At 40.0% G+C, this 17,712-nt stretch overlaps 1 protein-coding gene across 1 annotated transcript in view; it reads left to right on the top strand.

Moving 5' to 3' along the window:
- The window catches only part of si:ch211-168k14.2 (phospholipase D1), a 47,807-nt gene that overhangs the window by 15,128 nt on the left and 14,967 nt on the right, over positions 1-17,712 (top strand). Inside the window, exons 15-20 of the mRNA XM_060928700.1 lie at positions 9,953-10,084; positions 10,376-10,501; positions 11,072-11,190; positions 17,153-17,266; positions 17,399-17,509; positions 17,589-17,674. Coding sequence (XP_060784683.1) covers positions 9,953-10,084; positions 10,376-10,501; positions 11,072-11,190; positions 17,153-17,266; positions 17,399-17,509; positions 17,589-17,674 — 688 coding nt within the window. The remainder of the gene's footprint in view (positions 1-9,952; positions 10,085-10,375; positions 10,502-11,071; positions 11,191-17,152; positions 17,267-17,398; positions 17,510-17,588; positions 17,675-17,712) is intronic.

Here is a 17,712-nt window from a genome sequence, read left to right as displayed (position 1 = left end):
AGCCCCACTCTGTGGAGTGTACAGCTTAAAGTGGTCCTATGGACAGACACTCCCATCTCTGCTGTGGATCTTTGCAGCTCCTTCAGTGTTATCTTTGGTGTCTTTGTTGCATCTCTGATTAATGCCCTCCTCTCCCGGTCTGTGAGTTTTGGTGGGTGATCTTCTCTTGTCAGGTTTGTAGTGGTGCCATATTCTTCCCATTTTGCTATAATGGATTTAATGGAGCTCCCTGGGATATTCAAAGTTTGGGATATTTTTTATAACCCAACCCTGATCTATACTTCTCCACAACTTTGTCTCTGACCTGTTTGGAGGCTCCTTGGTTTTCATGTCACTTGCTTAGTAGCGTAGCAGAGTCAGGGTCCTTCCAGAACAGGTTGATTTATACAGACATCATGTGACAGATCATCTGACACTTTGATTGCACACAGGTGGGTCTTAATTGACTAATTATGTGACTTATGAAGTGACCTGGTTGGACCAGCTCTTATTTAGGGGTTTCATACAAAAGGGGTGAATACCTATGCACACTCCAGATTTCTATTTTTTCATCTTAATTATTGTTTGTGTCACAATAAAACATCAATTTGCCCCTTTAAAGTGGTAGGCATGTTGTGTAAATCAAATGGCGCTAACCCTCCCCCAATCCATTTTAATTCCAGCTTGTACTGTAATGCAACAAAACAGGACAAACACCAAGGGGGATGAATACTTTTGCAAGACACTGTAAGTATACATGTGACTACAAGGTTGGATGTTAACTTTCTGAGCACACTACATTAGTGCTAGAAGAAGAAGAAAAAAAAAATATGGCGGCACGGTGGTGTAGTGGTTAGCACTGTCACCTCACAGCAAGAAGGTCCGGGTTCGAGCCCCGTGGCCGGCGAGGGCCTTTCTGTGTGGAGTTTGCATGCATGTTCTCCCCATGTCCGCGTGGGTTTCCTCCGGGTGCTCCGGTTTCCCCCACAGTCCAAAGACATGCAGGTTAGGTTAACTGGTGACTCTAAATTGACCGTAGGTGTGAATGTGAGTGTGAATGGTTGTCTGTGTCTATGTGTCAGCCCTGTGATGACCTGGCGACTTGTCCAGGGTGTACCCCGCCTTTCGCCCGTAGTCAGCTGGGATAGGCTCCAGCTTGCCCGCGACCCTGTAGAAGGATAAAGCGGCTAGAGATAATGAGATGAGATAATAATAATAATAATAATAATTATTATTATTATTAATATTATTATATAACGCCTTTTACAATCCCAAGCTTTCTTTACAGAGGGAAAATAGTTGCAAGCATAATGATTAAATTCCATAATAATATCTGTGGTACAATGTAGAGTTTCGACTGTGAAAAAAAATGCTACTGCACTGTTGAATTCTCCATTCTGATTGGTCAGAAGGTGTTGATTCATTTTCTAGAACAGCAGCTCTGACAGTATTCATGCTGTGAGGTATATTAGGTATATTAAGGTGCTTATTCTAATAGGTTACTGTTTCTGTAGTAACAACTTGCACAGAGACTTGTATGTCAGAGGCTCCACATAAATGTTTTTAAAAATGTGTGTAATTATTGATCTCATCTCATCTCATCTCATTATCTCTAGCCGCTTTATCCTGTTCTACAGGGTCGCAGGCAAGCTGGAGCCTATCCCAGCTGACTACGGGCGAAAGGCGGGGTACACCCTGGACAAGTTGCCAGGTCATCACAGGGCGTAATTATTGATATGGTTACATATTCTGCAAGGTGACATTTATTTAGCTATTCTTTTAACTTTTAATAAGCAGTAATTTTAAGTTTTCCAACATAAAGACTTCAAGATGGACAGGTTTGCTGTATCTTAGTAATATAACAAGCTGCATTTACAGTGGTAAGAAAAAGTATGTGAACCCTTTGGAATTACCTGCATTTATTTATAAATTTATCTTAAAATATGGTCTGATCTTCATCTAAGTTGCAATAATGAACAAACACAATCTGTTTTAACTAACAGCACACAATTATAATCTTTCATGTATTTACTGTACACACCCATAGGGCTGGTGGAAAACGTAAGTAAACCCTTGGATTTAGTAACTGGTCGACCCTCAAACAAGCGCTTTCGGTAGCTGCAGATCAGACCTGCATAAAGTTCAGGAGGAATTTTGGGCCATTCTTTCAACAGAACTGATTCAGCTCAGCCATATTCTCAGGATGTCTGGTGTGAAAGGCTCTCTGTTGGGTTAAGGTCTGGGTTCTAACTGGGCCACTCCAAAAGGTGGATTTTCCTTTTATCTAAGCCATTCTGTTGTAGATTTACTTCAATGTTCAGGCTCATTGTCCTGCTGCATCACTCAACTTTTACTGAGCTTCAGCTGGCAGACAGCCACCCTAACATTATCCTGGCGCATACCTTGATAAACTTGGGAATACATTTTCACCTCAATAATGGCAAGTGCTCTAGGCCCTGAGGCAACAAAGAAGCCCCAAATCATGATGTGGTTCCCCCCGCCCCACCCCGTACTTCACAGTTGGGATGATGTTTTCATCTGCCCTTTTTTAAAGGTCCCATGGCATGGTGATTTGTTGATGCTTTAAACGGGCTCGTGGAGGTTTCCGGATGTTATATCCGCAGCCTTTCTCGAAATGAACCCTCGGCACGTAGATATAGCCTCCTGGGAGAAAGCCCCATTTCAGCGCTTTTCCCAGTGCGTCGTTTTGCTAATGAGAAGCAGGAGGCGGGGAAGGGTAGAGGGTGGGGGCGGGTCTTATCATTAATATTCATGACATGTAAACGTGTTACCTCTGATTGGCTAACAGCACTGTGACGCTACCTCCAGTGGGTCAGAACAAGCGGATGTGGGTGTCTTACTATGGCGAGAGAGAAGGAACAAACCGCGAAGGGAAAAATACCGCGCGCTGACGTCATTAAGGTGCGACGCGAGGAAATAAAATAAATTCAACAAATGTTTGGGTTTTTACTGAACAAACAAACAAATAAAATGAACGAGTGACTTAAAAAAAAAAAGAATGTGGGTGTCTTTGTAAAAACTGTTTTGATTGGCTATTATAACAGAGCATGCTGCATGCTTTTTGGTTTTGTAGCGCAGAGTACCTGGCTAACTGCAGGAAGCGGTTAGCTGCACAGCTAATGTAGCCATTGCAAGGCTAACGTGGCACCGATTTTAAAACACGGCAAAACGACTTAACAGTTATACACTTACTTGTTCGGTGTTTGTGGCTGATGCGGCAGGGATGCTTGGTACGGACCCAGGCTTCAGTGACAGTTGATGTGCAAAACCTGCCCTGTACTGTCCCAAGTTGTGGAAACATTCCTCAGGAAAATGCTTCCGACAAACATACACCGTCTTAGGTAGACTCGACGGCGTATTATTGGAGTAAATAAAATTAAGCCAGTGCGTCTTCAGGGGCTCTCCCGTCGGCAGTAAAAACAGACTCCTTCCTGTGTTGTCACATCCATGTACAGCGCAACTTCCATGTTTGGTGGCAACTTTTGAGCTGGGCGGGCAATCCATACAGTGGGTGGGAATCCAGAGGGGGGGCGTGGGGATCATCTCCCTTGCTGACGTAGGCAAGGGAAGAGCTTATCAACGCGCCGTTTTGACGCGCCATTCTCAAATGTTGGGCATAGTTTGGTTTACACATTATGAAATTTCTAGCCACTGGGGTGACTTAAGAAGGTCAGAGGAACTCATTTTAACATTAAAAAACCTCAGAAAGTGAAAATTTCATGCCATGGGACCTTTAATGCCAAAAGTAGTGCTGTATGTTCTTCTTGAATAATTCAACCTTAGTTTCATCAGTCCACAAAACTCAGGAGTGTTGTGGAGTGTCAGGGTGCTCTTAAGCAAATTTCAGGTGCATAACAATGTGGGGTTTTGTTTGTTTGTTAAGCAGCGGTTTCCTCTATGGTGTCCTGGCATGAACACCCTGCCTGTGCAAATATTTTGCATAGGGTTGACTCATGAACACAGATATTCAGTTCAAATGATTCCTTCAAGCCTTTAGTTTTTACTCTATAGTTCTTCTTTACCTCACTGAGGATTCTGCATTGAGTCTTTGGAGTAATCTTAGCTGTGTGCCCACTTCTAGGGAAACTAACCACAGTATTAAATCATCTCATTTACCTAAATGTGGACAAATGAATATCTAAACTCACTGAGATTCCTTTATAACCCTTTCCAGCTTTATGTAAATCAACAATTCTTGATGCTGGGATCTTCTGAGCTCTCTCTTTTGTGAGGTATGGTTCATATCAGCAGATGCTTCTTGTGAATAGCAAACTCAAAATATTTGAGTCTCAAAGTAGCTCTAACTCACATCTCCAAACTTGTTTCGTTGATTGGACTCCAGGTTTGCTCACTCCTGACTCCAGTTAGCTTTTTTGGAATCAAATTAGCCTTGGGGTTCGCATACTGTTTCCAACAGGCACTGTGACTGTTTGAATAATGTTTTAATATGGACAAGAAAAAAGGCAATAATTTGTGTGCTATTAGTTAAAATAGATTGAAAATAAAATAGACTTATTAAAATAGAATTTGTTTATTATTGTAACTTAGATGAAGATCGGACCATACTTTAAGATACATTTCTACATACAGTGGTGCTTGAAAGTTTGTGAACCCTTTAGAATTTTCTATATTTCTGCATAAATATGACCTAAAACAACATCAGATTTTCACACAAGTCCTAAAAGTTGATAAAGAGAACCCAGTTAAAGAAATGAGACAAAAATATTATACTTGGTCATTTATTTATTGAGGAAAATGATCCAATATTACATATCTGTGAGTGGCAAAAGTATGTGAACCTTTGCTTTCAGTATCTGGTGTGACCCCCTTGTGCAGCAATAACTGCAACTAAACATTTCCGGTAACTGTTGATCAGTCCTGCACACCGGCTTGGAGGAATTTTAGCCCGTTCCTCTGTACAGAACAGTTTAAAAACTCTGGGATGTTGGTGGGTTTCCTCACATGAACTGCTCACTTCAGGTCCTCCCACAACATTTCCATTGGATTAAGGTCAGGACTTTGACTTGGCCATTCCAAAACATTAAATTTATCCCTCTTTAACCATTCTTTGGTAGAACGACTTGTGTGCTTAGGGTTGTTGTCTTGCTGCATGATCCACCTTCTCTTGAGATTCACTTCATGGACAGATGTCATGACATTTTCCTTTAGAATTCGCTGGTATAATTCAGAATTCATTGTTCCATCAATGATGGCAAGCCGTCCTGGCCCAGATGCAGTAAAACAGGCCCAAACCATGATACTGCCACCACCATGTTTCACAGATGGGATAAGGTTCTTATGCTAGAATGCAGTGCTTTCCTTTCTCCAAACATAATGCTTCTCATTTAAACCAAAAAGTTCTATTTCGGTCTCATCCGTCCACAAAACATTTTTCCAATAACCTTCTGGCTTGTCCACGTGATCTTTTGCAAACTGCAGACGAGCAGCAATGTTCTTTTTGGAGAGCAGTGGCTTTCCCCTTGCAACCTTGCCATGCACACCATTGTTGTTCAGTGTTCTCCTGATGGTGGACTCATGAACCTTAACATTAGTCAATGTGAGAGAGGCCTTCAGTTGCTTAGAAGTTATCCTGGGGTCTTTTGTGACTTCGCCAACTATTACACGCCTTGCTCTTGGAGTGATCTTTGCTGGTCGACCACTCCTGGGGAGGGGAACAATGGTCTTGTATTTCCTCCATTTGTACACAATCTGTCTGACTGTGGATTAGTGGAGTCCAAACTCTTTAGAGATGGTTTTGTAACCTTTTCCAGCCTGATGAGCATCAACAACGCTTTTTCTGAGGTCCTCAGAAATCTCCTTTGCTCGTGCCATGATACACTTCCACAAACATGTGTTGTGAAGATCAGACTTTGATAGATCCCTGTTCTTTAAATAAAACGGGGTGCCCGCTCACACCTGATTGTCATCCCATTGATTGAAAACACCTGACTCTAATTTCACCTTTAAATTAACTGCTAATCCTAGAGGTTCACATACTTTTGCCACTCACAGATATGTAATATTGGATCATTTTCCTCAATAAATAAATGACCAAGTAGAATATTTTTTGTCTCATTTGTTTAACTGGGTTCTCTTTATCTACTTTTAGGACTTGTGTGAAAATCTGATGATGTTTTAGGTCATATTTATGCAGAAATAGAGAAAATTCTAAAGGGTTCACAAACTTTCAAGCACCACTGTAAATGCAAAGGGTTCGCTTACTATTTCTTGCCACTGTGATTTGTCTTGCAAACTTCAAGAAAGAGGCTTGTTTTGTGCACTGTAAAAATGAAAATGTTAAAAAATCTCAAATTATGAAGGCAAAATGATGCAAGACATTTCTGAGTTTTCTCGACTTTTAACTCCTGTTGTTGACATTGTTTCAGTTTACAAGTTTAGACAAATATTACAAGAACTTGCCTCGCATCCAACTTTGGAAATATAGTTGAGTTTACGTCCACAAAATGGCCAGCAGACAGCTCAGACCCTGCTCAAATGTGGAAAACCTATATACCTGTTGCAGTCGTCTACATGGTTTCCATCAAGGAAAATAAGCCTTGTACTTATTACTTGTAACAAGTACTCGTTAAAGCAACAAGAGAGAGAAGTTTGCTGGACAGACCACATTTTGTTAGTTTTAAATCATCATCATCTCTAGCACTATTCCGAGGTCGGGGTCCATGTGGACCCTATTGATCCACATGTCATGTTAATTGGAGCATAGTTTTACACCGGATGCCCTTCCTGCCACAACCCTCCTATTCCTGGGCTTGGGAAGCAGCCATTCACACCTACGGGCAATTTAGAGTAGCCAGTAACCTAACTGCATGTCTTTGGACTGTGGAGGAAAACCGGAGCATCCAGAGGAAACCCACACAGACACAGGGAGAACATGCAAATTCCACACAGAAAGGCCCCCGCCAGCCACTGGGCTCGAACCCAGAACCTTTTTGCTGTGAGCTGACAGTGCTAACCACTACACCACTGTGCTGCCCCTTTTGTTAGTGTCAAATGTCAAGGCTTTATTTCTGAGCCAGATTGATTTGAAAACTTTAGTGAGATCAACAATTATTAGTTATCATTTTTACATGTGATAAAAGTGTAACATATCATTCTTTAATCAAGAAAAAGTGTTAGAGTTGACATATTGTTGTGGTATGAGGAATAAAAAGTTTGTTATTGGAAAACAGTGACAGTGACTCTGCTTCATCTTACCAGCCCATTGTTGATTATTGTCCTATAACAGCAAATTCCATTGTGTCTTGTTCCTTATGTAAATACACATAGGACCTATTAGATACAGATATATACACCACACCTATAATTCTTTTTCAGAGGTCATCTTTGTGATCTTTTGTGTATCCCCTTACAAGAAAAGAAGTTTATTCAAGTGTGCTTCTAGTATACTTCTTTTAAACTAAAAAATAAGAGAGTATGCTTTCAGTTTACTTTTTATTTACTTATCAGAGATATACTTAATAAAGTTATACATAAGTATACTTGGCTTATACTGAAAAGTATATAGAAAAGTCTAAGTATATTAAGCTTATACTTAAACCTTTGATCAAGATATACTTAACAAAAGTGTAATAAAGTATTAAAATATTTGTGCCTTATGTTTAAGTGTACTTGCCCTGTAGTTGTGCTTATCCTTCGAAGGGTAACTGTAGTATACTTCAAAACTAAAAAGTGGACTAGATGTATATAACCAGTAACTAATAGTATATTTCCAATATGCCATAAAGTATACTTTTATAAACTAAAAAGTGGACTAGAAGTGTGTAACAAGGAAACCAGTAGTATATTTCCAGTGTACTACAAAGTATACTTTAGTAAAGTAAAAAGTGGACTAGAAGTATAAAACAAGTAAACTCATATTTCCAGTATACTATGAAGTATGCTTTTGTAAACTAAAGAGTGGACTACAAGTATAGAACTAGTAAACTATTAGTATATAAGTTTAATTGTGGTATACTTGCAGTACAAAATAAAAACTACTAGTTGTATACTCAGAGTTTACTTCTCTTAGACTTAAAGTATACTTTTTATAAACTAAAAGTGGGCCAATTTAGTCCCAAGAAGTATTCGATTAGTTTACTTACAACCCCGATTCCAAAAAAGTTGGGACAAAGTACAAATTGTAAACAAAAACAGAATGCAATGATGTGGAAGTTTCAAAATTCCATATTTTATTCAGAATAGAACATAGATGCCATATCAAATGTTTAAACTGAGAAAATGTATCATTTAAAGAGAAAAATTAGGTGATTTTAAATTTCATGACAACACCACATCTCAAAAAAGTTGGGACAAGGCCATGTTTACCACTGTGAGACATCCCCTTTTCTCTTTACAACAGTCTGTAAACGTCTGGGGACTGAGGAGACAAGTTGCTCAAGTTTAGAGATAGGAATGTTGCTCAACTGTCTTAGGTCTTTTTTGTCGCATCTTCCGTTTTATGATGCGCCAAATGTTTTCTATGGGTGAAAGATCTGGACTGCAGGCTGGCCAGTTCAGTACCCGGACCCTTCTTCTACACAGCCATGATGCTGTAATTGATGCAGTATGTGGTTTGGCATTGTCATGTTGGAAAATGCAAGGTCTTCCTTGAAAGAAACGTCATCTGGATGGGAGCATATGTTGCTCTAGAACCTGGATATACCTTTCAGCATTGATGGTGTCTTTCCAGATGTGTAAGCTGCCCATGCCACACGCACTATTGCAACCCCATACCATCAGAGATGCAGGCTTCTGAACTGAGCACTGATAACAACTTGGGTCGTCCTTCTCCTCTTTAGTCCGAATGACACGGCGTCCCTGATTTCTATAAAGAACTTCAAATTTTGATTCGTCTGACCACAGAACAGTTTTCCACTTTGCCACAGTCCATTTTAAATGAGCCTTGGCCCAGAGAAGACGTCTGCGCTTCTGGATCATGTTTAGAGACGGCTTCTTCTTTGAACTATAGAGTTTTAGCTGGCAACGGCAGATGGCACGGTGAATTGTGTTCACAGATAATGTTCTCTGGAAATATTCCTGAGCCCATTTTGTGCTTTCCAATACAGAAGCATGCCTGTATGTGATGCAGTGCTGTCTAAGGGCCCGAAGATCACGGGCACCCAGTATGGTTTTCCGGCCTTGACCCTTACGCACAGAGATTCTTCCAGATTCTCTGAATCTTTTGATGATATTATGCACTGTAGATGATGATATGTTCAAACTCTTTGCAATTTTACACTGTCGAACTCCTTTCTGATATTGTTCCACTATTTGTCGGCGCAGAATTAGGGGGATTGGTGATCCTCTTCCCATCTTTACTTCTGAGAGCCGCTGCCACTCCAAGATGCTCTTTTTATACCCAGTCATGTTAATGACCTATTGCCAGTTGACCTAATGAGTTGCAATTTGGTCCTCCAGCTGTTCCTTTTTTGTACCTTTAACTTTTCCAGCCTCTTATTGCCCCGTCCCAACTTTTTTGAGATGTGTTGCTGTCACGAAATTTCAAATGAGCCAATATTTGGCATGAAATTTCAAAATGTCTCACTTTCGACATTTGATATGTTGTCTATGTTCTATTGTGAATACAATATCAGTTTTTGAGATTTGTAAATTATTGCATTCCATTTTTATTTACAATTTGTACTTTGTCCCAACTTTTTTTGGAATCGGGGTTGTACAAGTATACTGTAAGTACATTGATATCAGTATACTTGGTACACAAAAGTATACTTAAGGAAATATACTTTAACTTTACTTAAGTATACTTAATAAAATGAACTTGAAGTATACTTCTTTTTGATAAGGGTCTGCAAAACATGAATGTCTCACTCTAAAACCATGCCCTATGTAAAAGTGTTTTATGGAGTGTCGTGATAGTGCTTGGGCTAAATAAAGCCCGACAAGTCGAAACAATTTTAACTGTGCATGCATGCATGTGTGTTTTCTCTTATAGAGCACTGCAACAGTAGGAACAGTGTGAGCTCTAGATCGCTGCTTGTCCCAGACTGGTACAGTAAGAGCCTGTCTCTGCGCTCCACTGACTCCTACTCACAGGGCCTGCATCATTTCCTTCTCCTGCCTCATGGTCAGCAGCGCACACACACACACACACACACACACACACACACACAACATAATTTAAATAGTATTACAGCCATCCATTAAGTCAAATTAACAAGAAAAATGTGTTTGTCCTGAGCAAACACACTGAGGCACTGATGAATAAATTTATATTGAAATGTCTTTACTTAACTGAGTTATTCAATGAGTTGAACATTTTTTCAAATCTGAATGTCTTTCTCGCACGTAAAAGGACAGCCACCTGAAAGATGTTAGTATTTCTATTTCTGGAGCTTTTCTGACTTTGTTATTACAGACACCAGCTCCCTCAGATGTCACATAAGCAGTACAGAGCTTTGTGGAGAGACTCGCTTCTGGCACGGCAAAGACTACTGCAACTTCATCCTCAAAGACTGGGTCAAACTCAACAAGCCGTTTGATGGTACTGAAAAACCACAGAAAGCTCAAGTATAAATTTTCTATTCTTTGTTTCCAAGGTGCACCTCAAACTTTTACTCATATATTTATTTCTATTGAAGTCCAGTTCACAAGGATATGATTCATATTAGTTACTTTATTATACTACAATCCAGCTGCATGTCGTCATATGACAGAAACAAACCAATAAACTAAGGAAATAAAGGCTCCACCGCTGTTTGTCTGAAAGAAATGTGTTCAGTCAGGAAGAAAAGAATCCAAATAGAAGAAATATTAAAAATCAGAGAGATGTTCTGTTCCTTACTATACCATTCTACATTCATCTCTCTCCAACTCTTGGACTATACTGAATGCTATTTTTCCATCACTACTTTTCTGTATCCCTCACTTGGCTATGAGTAGTCGTGGTATATAAATACACTGGAACATCCTTTTGAATGTCAGTGACAGAAATCAAGACTTTGTTATGTCGATCAGTGTCTCACAGAGTTAAATGAATTCATACGATACACACACCATGTCAACTTCCATTTAAACAGGCTCCTGGTATACTGTGTGCTGTTATCTTGTCCAGATTTCATTGACAGGTACAAGACACCGAGGATGCCCTGGCATGATGTTGGAGTTGTGGTTTATGGGAAGGCTGCTAGAGACATCGCCAGGCATTTCATCCAGAGATGGAACTTCACAAAGGTAGGAAGAATACCAAAAACACAGGAAGAAGGGAAAGGATTACATGAATTACTATTATTATAATATATAAGGATAATATTAAAAATTGGAGAAGTTGTGTTTGATCTGACTATTTATGGGAGGTCTGTGAAACATAGCCAAAAGGTCTGCAAATGTTTTTTTTTTTTTTTGTTACAGTAGTGGAAATCACAACACAACATTGTCAAAGTTCATCTCATTCTCATCTCATTATCTCTAGCCGCTTTATCCTTCTACAGGGTCGCAGGCAAGCTGGAGCCTATCCCAGCTGACTACGGGCGAAAGGCGGGGTACACCCTGGACAAGTCACCAGGTCATCACAGGGCTGACACATAGACACAGACAACCATTCACACTCACATTCACACCTACGGTCAATTTAGAGTCACCAGTTAACCTAACCTGCATGTCTTTGGACTGTGGGGGAAACTGGAGCACCCGGAGGAAACCCACGCGGACACGGGGAGAACATGCAAACTCCGCACAGAAAGGCCCTCGCCGGCCACGGGGCTCAAACCCGGACCTTCTTGCTGTGAGGCGACAGCGCTAACCACTACACCACCGTGCCGCCTATGTTGCAAATTCAGTAAATAAAAACTTTACACAAAACGTCCGGCAAAATTTTCCATTTATCACAATTTTATGAGTGATTCCACGCTTATGGGTACTGAAATGGGGACATGAACTTATTCACCTAAAACCATTTCTTTTTTTACCATCAGGTCACAAAACATGTAATCTTTAATGAATGATATGTTAAAAGATAACTTTAATTTTCTGAGATGTATCAAAAACATATTTATATGCCAAAGTCAAGCCTACGAGTTCCAAAATGATGTCTGTTACATTACTTCTGTTACGATTGTCCATCTCGCGTCTGTTACAAATTAATTACAATCTAGCTATATACCATGTTAATCTTATTGAAAGAATGTGTATGTTTATTCTACTACACATGTTTATTAATTATATTTGCTAAAACATCACCTTCCTATGTTTCAAAAAGTAATTCTACATTGTTAAAATTGAGAATATATATGTCCACAACACTTCTGTTACGTTCTGACTTTGGCATATAAATATGTTTTTATTACATCTCAGAAAATTAAAGTTATCTTTTAACATATCATTCATTAAAGATTACATGTTTTGTGACCTGATGGTAAAAAAAAGAAATGGTTTTAGGTGAATTTTTAAAAATAAGTTCATGTCCCCATTTCAGTACCCATAAGCGTGGAATCACTCCTATATTAAAAAAAAAGATTGAAGTTGACATTCTTCATAAAACGTCCGGCAAAATCATTTCCAGTTAGAATGTAAACAAACTGGCAAAATGACAGTAGCAATTTGTGAAAAATGCTATAATAATAATTATTATTGAAAAATAAAAAAGGCAATGTTCTTACCATCAAATACTTTTATTGCATATTTTGTTGCTTTTTTGGGGGGGTTTGGTTTTCGAGTAGAGTTTTTATTTCATCCTTGATTGGTTCAGCAACATGCTCCACTATTTTGTCTATCTCTACTCACCGTATATGAGCTGATAGCCTAGTAGTAGAGTAGCCAATCAGAGTGTGTGATTGCTCATATCCAGTGAATGTGGATAGAAGAATAATTATTAGTTCTTATAGTTTTTAGCCTCAGTAACTGAAAAACAACTAGGGTTATGAAGAATGTCAACTTAAATCTTTTTTTTAATATATAAAATTGTGATAAATGGAAAATTCTGTAATAAAAACTAATGATAAATAACCAAAATATTTGTGCACACAATGAGCTTAGGCAGCACGGTGGTGTAGTGGTTAGCGCTGTCGCCTCACAGCAAGAAGGTCCGGCTTCGAGCCCCGGGGCCGACGAGGGCCTTTCTGTGCGGAGTTTGCATGTTCTCCCCGTGTCCGCGTGGGTTTCCTCCGGGTGCTCCAGTTTCCCCCACAGTCCAAAGACATGCAGGTTAGGTTAACTGGTGACTCTAAATTGACCGTGAATGTGAGTGTGAATGGTTGTCTGTGTCTATGTGTCAGCCCTGTGATGACCTGGCGACTTGTCCAGGGTGTACCCCGCCTTTCGCCTGTAGTCAGCTGGGATAGGCTCCAGCTTGCCTGCGACCCTGTAGAACAGGATAAAGCGGCTAGAGATAATGAGATGAGATGAGATGAGACTTAACGAGGTCCTTGGCTGCAAAAAGTTTAAGAACCTCTGGTTGAAACAACACATTTTCTATTAATTATTAATTGTTGTATGATTTGTGCACTGGAGTTGTGCATAGTCAAATGTGCTCATGTTAGCACTATAAACGAAAAATACACCAGAATTAAAGATCAAAACGATGCATGAACCACAGCCACCCCCAACCTCTCGTAGTTGTTTTTGAAGTGATCTTTATTAGCTTGAGCTTAGCACCCCCTGCAGTTGTGCATTGTGTTTTGTTCTGAATGCCGTCAGCATTGAATGGCGAGCCCGCTCTCCCAGCTCCCTTTTAAAGCAATTAGAGGCCTTTTTACTCTGATTGTTCAGTAATTGAATTGGTTTGAGGCCTGTATGATTTCCTTTGCAATATGCCAGTCATATTTCAAGCTTGGCTACAGATCAGACACTCTCCTGGTGAATAATTAAAGTGGAAGGAGCCAGGTGTGTGCACAGCGCAGGAGGCCAAACAAAAGGCAGCTGAATGCTTCTGATGAGGTGTTTAGGGGAAATGAGAATTCTCAGCTCAAAGACAGTGCACTCTCATTTATTTCCTTTGGTGCCAGTTGACTGGTGCTGATTAGAGATCGACACTCAGCTATTTTCTGCATTCATCATGCCACAAAGAAAGAATGTCAAAGTGAGAACAATTCAATCAGTAATGAGAGTATGCGGCAGTGTGCCATATATTAGCACATTTCAGTGGATGGGCTTTTTGTTGATTTTTTTTTTTTTTTGTGTGTGTATTACTTTTGTTCATTTGGTGTCGGGGTAGGATTTTCCATTAGGGGTTATACAGTGGTGCTTGAAAGTTTGTGAACCCTTTAGAATTTTCTATATTTCTGCGTAAATATGACCTAAAACATCATCAGATTTTCACACAAGTCCTAAAAGTAGATAAAGAGAACCCAGTTAAACAAATGAGACAAAAATATTATACTTGGTCATTTATTTATTGAGGAAAATGATCCAATATTACATATCTGTGAGTGGCAAAAGTATGTGAACCTCTAGGATTAGCAGTTAATTTGAAGGTGAAATTAGAGTCAGGTGTTTTCAATCAATGGGATGACAATCAGGTGTGAGTGGGCACCCTGTTTTATTTAAAGAACAGGGATCTATCAAAGTCTGATCTTCACAACACGTTTGTGGAAGTGTATCATGGCACGAACAAAGGAGATTTCTGAGGACCTCAGAAAAAGCGTTGTTGATGCTCATCAGGCTGGAAAAGGTTACACAACCATCTCTAAAGAGTTTGGACTCCACCAATCCACAGTCAGACAGATTGTGTACAAATGGAGGAAATTCAAGACCATTGTTACCCTCCCCAGGAGTGGTTGACTAACAAAGATCACTCCAAGAGCAAGGTGTGTAATAGTCAGCGAGGTCACAAAGGACCCCAGGGTAACTTGTAAGCAACTGAAGGCCTCTCTCACATTGGCTAATGTTAATGTTCATGAGTCCACCATGAGGAGAACACTGAACAACAATGGTGTGCATGGCAGGGTTGCAAGGAGAAAGCCACTGCTCTCCAAAAAGAACATTGCTGCTTGTTTGCAATTTGCTAAAGATCACATGGACAAGCCAGAAGGCTATTGGAAAAATGTTTTGTGGACGGATGAGACCAAAATAGAACTTTTAATGAGAAGCATTATGTTTGGAGAAAGGAAAACACTGCATTCCAGCATAAGAACCTTATCTCATCTGTGAAACATGGTGGTGGTAGTATCATGGTTTGGGCCTGTTTTGCTGTATTTGGGCCAGGACGGCTTGTCATCATTGATGGAACAATGAATTCTGAATTATACCAGTGAATTCTAAAGGAAAATGTCAGGACATCTGTCCATGAACTGAATCTCAAGAGAAGGTGGGCCATTCAGCAAGACAACGACCCTAAGCACACAAGTCGTTCTACCAAAGAATTGTTAAAGAAGAATAAAGTTAATGTTTTGGAATGGCCAAGTCAAAGTCCTGACCTTAATCCAATGTTGTGGAAGGACCTGAAGCGAGCAGTTCATGTGGGGAAACCCACCAACATCCCAGAGTTGAAGCTGTTCTGTACGGAGGAATGGGCTAAAATTCCTCCAAGCCGGTGTGCAGGACTGATCAACAGTTACCGGAAACATTTAGTTGCAGTTATTGCTGCACAAGGGGGTCACACCAGATACTGAAAGCAAAGGTTCACATACTTTTGCCACTCACAGATGTGTAATATTGGATCATTTTCCTCAATAAATAAATGACCAAGTATAATATTTTTGTCTCATTTGTTTGACTGGGTTCTCTTTATCTACTTTTAGGACTTGTGTGAAAATCTGATGACATTTTAGGTCATGTTTGTGCAGAAATATAGAAAATTCTAAAGGGCTCACAAACTTTCAAGCACCACTGTAAATATTTCTATAATTTGCACACTCGAGTCCAAAACTGAGAACTTGAAAATGATCGTTGTAAATGATAAGAACATAACCACTCCGACCAAAACCAGAGATGTGGTCCTCTATCATATCTCTGTCAGAGATAAAACTGAAACTGATATGTTCTGCTAGACAAAGCACACTACAATAGACAATCACCTAAACACAGATAATGATACCCAAACCATCACAGTCCTCTCTTCATCCTGAACATTAGCTATTCACACATAAGTGCCTCTCATAAAACACAGACAATGTCAAGCCAGGCTCTCTCTCCCACACACACACACACACACACACACACACACACACACACACACACACACACACACACACACACACACAGGCTATTTTTGGGGCTGTGTTGATTTGGCGGTGTGATTCTCTGTCAAGGTCAGAGCAGTTTGGGCTGCCGCTCGGACGGCTGCCAACATCCTGCAAGTCCAGTTAAGATCAGTCCTCCCTTCAGGATTCAATAGGTTTTAATCAACACATTTTGCCAGTTGTTAATTGCCTGAGATGCCTGCTGCTAAAATAAATTCAATACTTTTATTGTATTAGTAACCATCTGTTTAAAAACACCAGGTCCAGATTATTGTTTAGCCTGCGGTCAATGTTGACATGCAGTACAGCTTGCTAATTTGCACTCCAAGCACTTCCTCCAAGAGGGGTGAAAGCGTTTAAGTGTGAAACGTAGGAAGAGGGGGGAAAAAAACACATTACAGAGACCCAACATGACCAGATAATTAAATTGTAAAGACAAATAGGTTTTTCGTATATAAAGTTAAGATCTGACTTGAAAGTTTCTTTTGACAGAGGTGATCCAAATAGGTGAACATACAGTATCTTGATCCAAATAGGTGACTATACTTCAATTAAGATATAAACATTTAAACACTTTTCAGGATACATTGAAGACTTAAAACACAAAATAATTACAGCTTCTTTGTGTATTAAACATAATAAAGAGGACAAGAACAGACTGTAAAAAATGATGGCAGTTAAGCTTTAGCTGAGCCGTGGTGCAGATGAAGACAGTCTGAGTGTCGTCTGGTAAGGACAATAGTCATTAGAAATGCAGTTGGAAAATGTCTTTAGCCTCATGGCCTTGCATTTATTGTAATCAAGCACACTGTTAGGGACAAAGAGAGGGCATGGCAACTTTAATTCAACCTGAAGTGAGTTCTCAGCCTCATGAGGTGCTCAGCCAGTGGGCCGGGTCGATGGTCAGCACCATGGGCTACACGGACATGTTGGAGTAATTAGCGCTCTTTAAAGGTGTGATTGGGGATTCGACAAGTGACTTACTGTCTGATTTTAATCAGCTCTCCTTTATCTGCTAGCTGGTAAAGAAGCGGTCGGGAGCAATGTGTTATCCTTGCCTCGTGCCCAAATCTCTTTGCGAGCCCAGCAAGCCACCTGAGCTGTGGGGTAAACACACACAGGCCAATGTACAGGTGAGGAGTGACACTATCAACGAACATCTTCTCTTATGACCAAGATAAGAGCTGAAAATTTTCTTCAATTTGCAATAGCAATTGCTTTTAATATTAAATTCATAGTGTGTGTGTGTTTGGTTTAAATGTCAGGTTTTGAGATCAGTGTGCCAGTGGTCCATTGGTACGAAGGTACATGAGGAATCCATTCATCTGGCCTACATCTCAGCCATCCAGAACAGCAAACACTTCATCTACATAGAGGTAGAATTCAGCTTTAATACTGAAATCATAAGTAAATATAGCTGTATAACGGCAAACAAGACGCTCATCTATGTCACAGAATCAGTTCTTCATAAGCTGTTCAGACAAGACCATCCACAACAGCATCGGAGACGCATTGACTGAGAGAATCCTTCAAGCATACAGGTGTGGACATATGTTCCTCTCATTACCTCTGTCACTTA

Source organism: Neoarius graeffei, chromosome 9 (assembly GCF_027579695.1).
Source record: "Neoarius graeffei isolate fNeoGra1 chromosome 9, fNeoGra1.pri, whole genome shotgun sequence".
In the NCBI taxonomy this organism is placed as follows: Eukaryota; Metazoa; Chordata; class Actinopteri; order Siluriformes; family Ariidae; genus Neoarius; species Neoarius graeffei.
The sequence above is the reverse complement of the archived record's forward strand: the minus strand, read 5'-3'. Positions and strand labels throughout refer to the sequence as shown.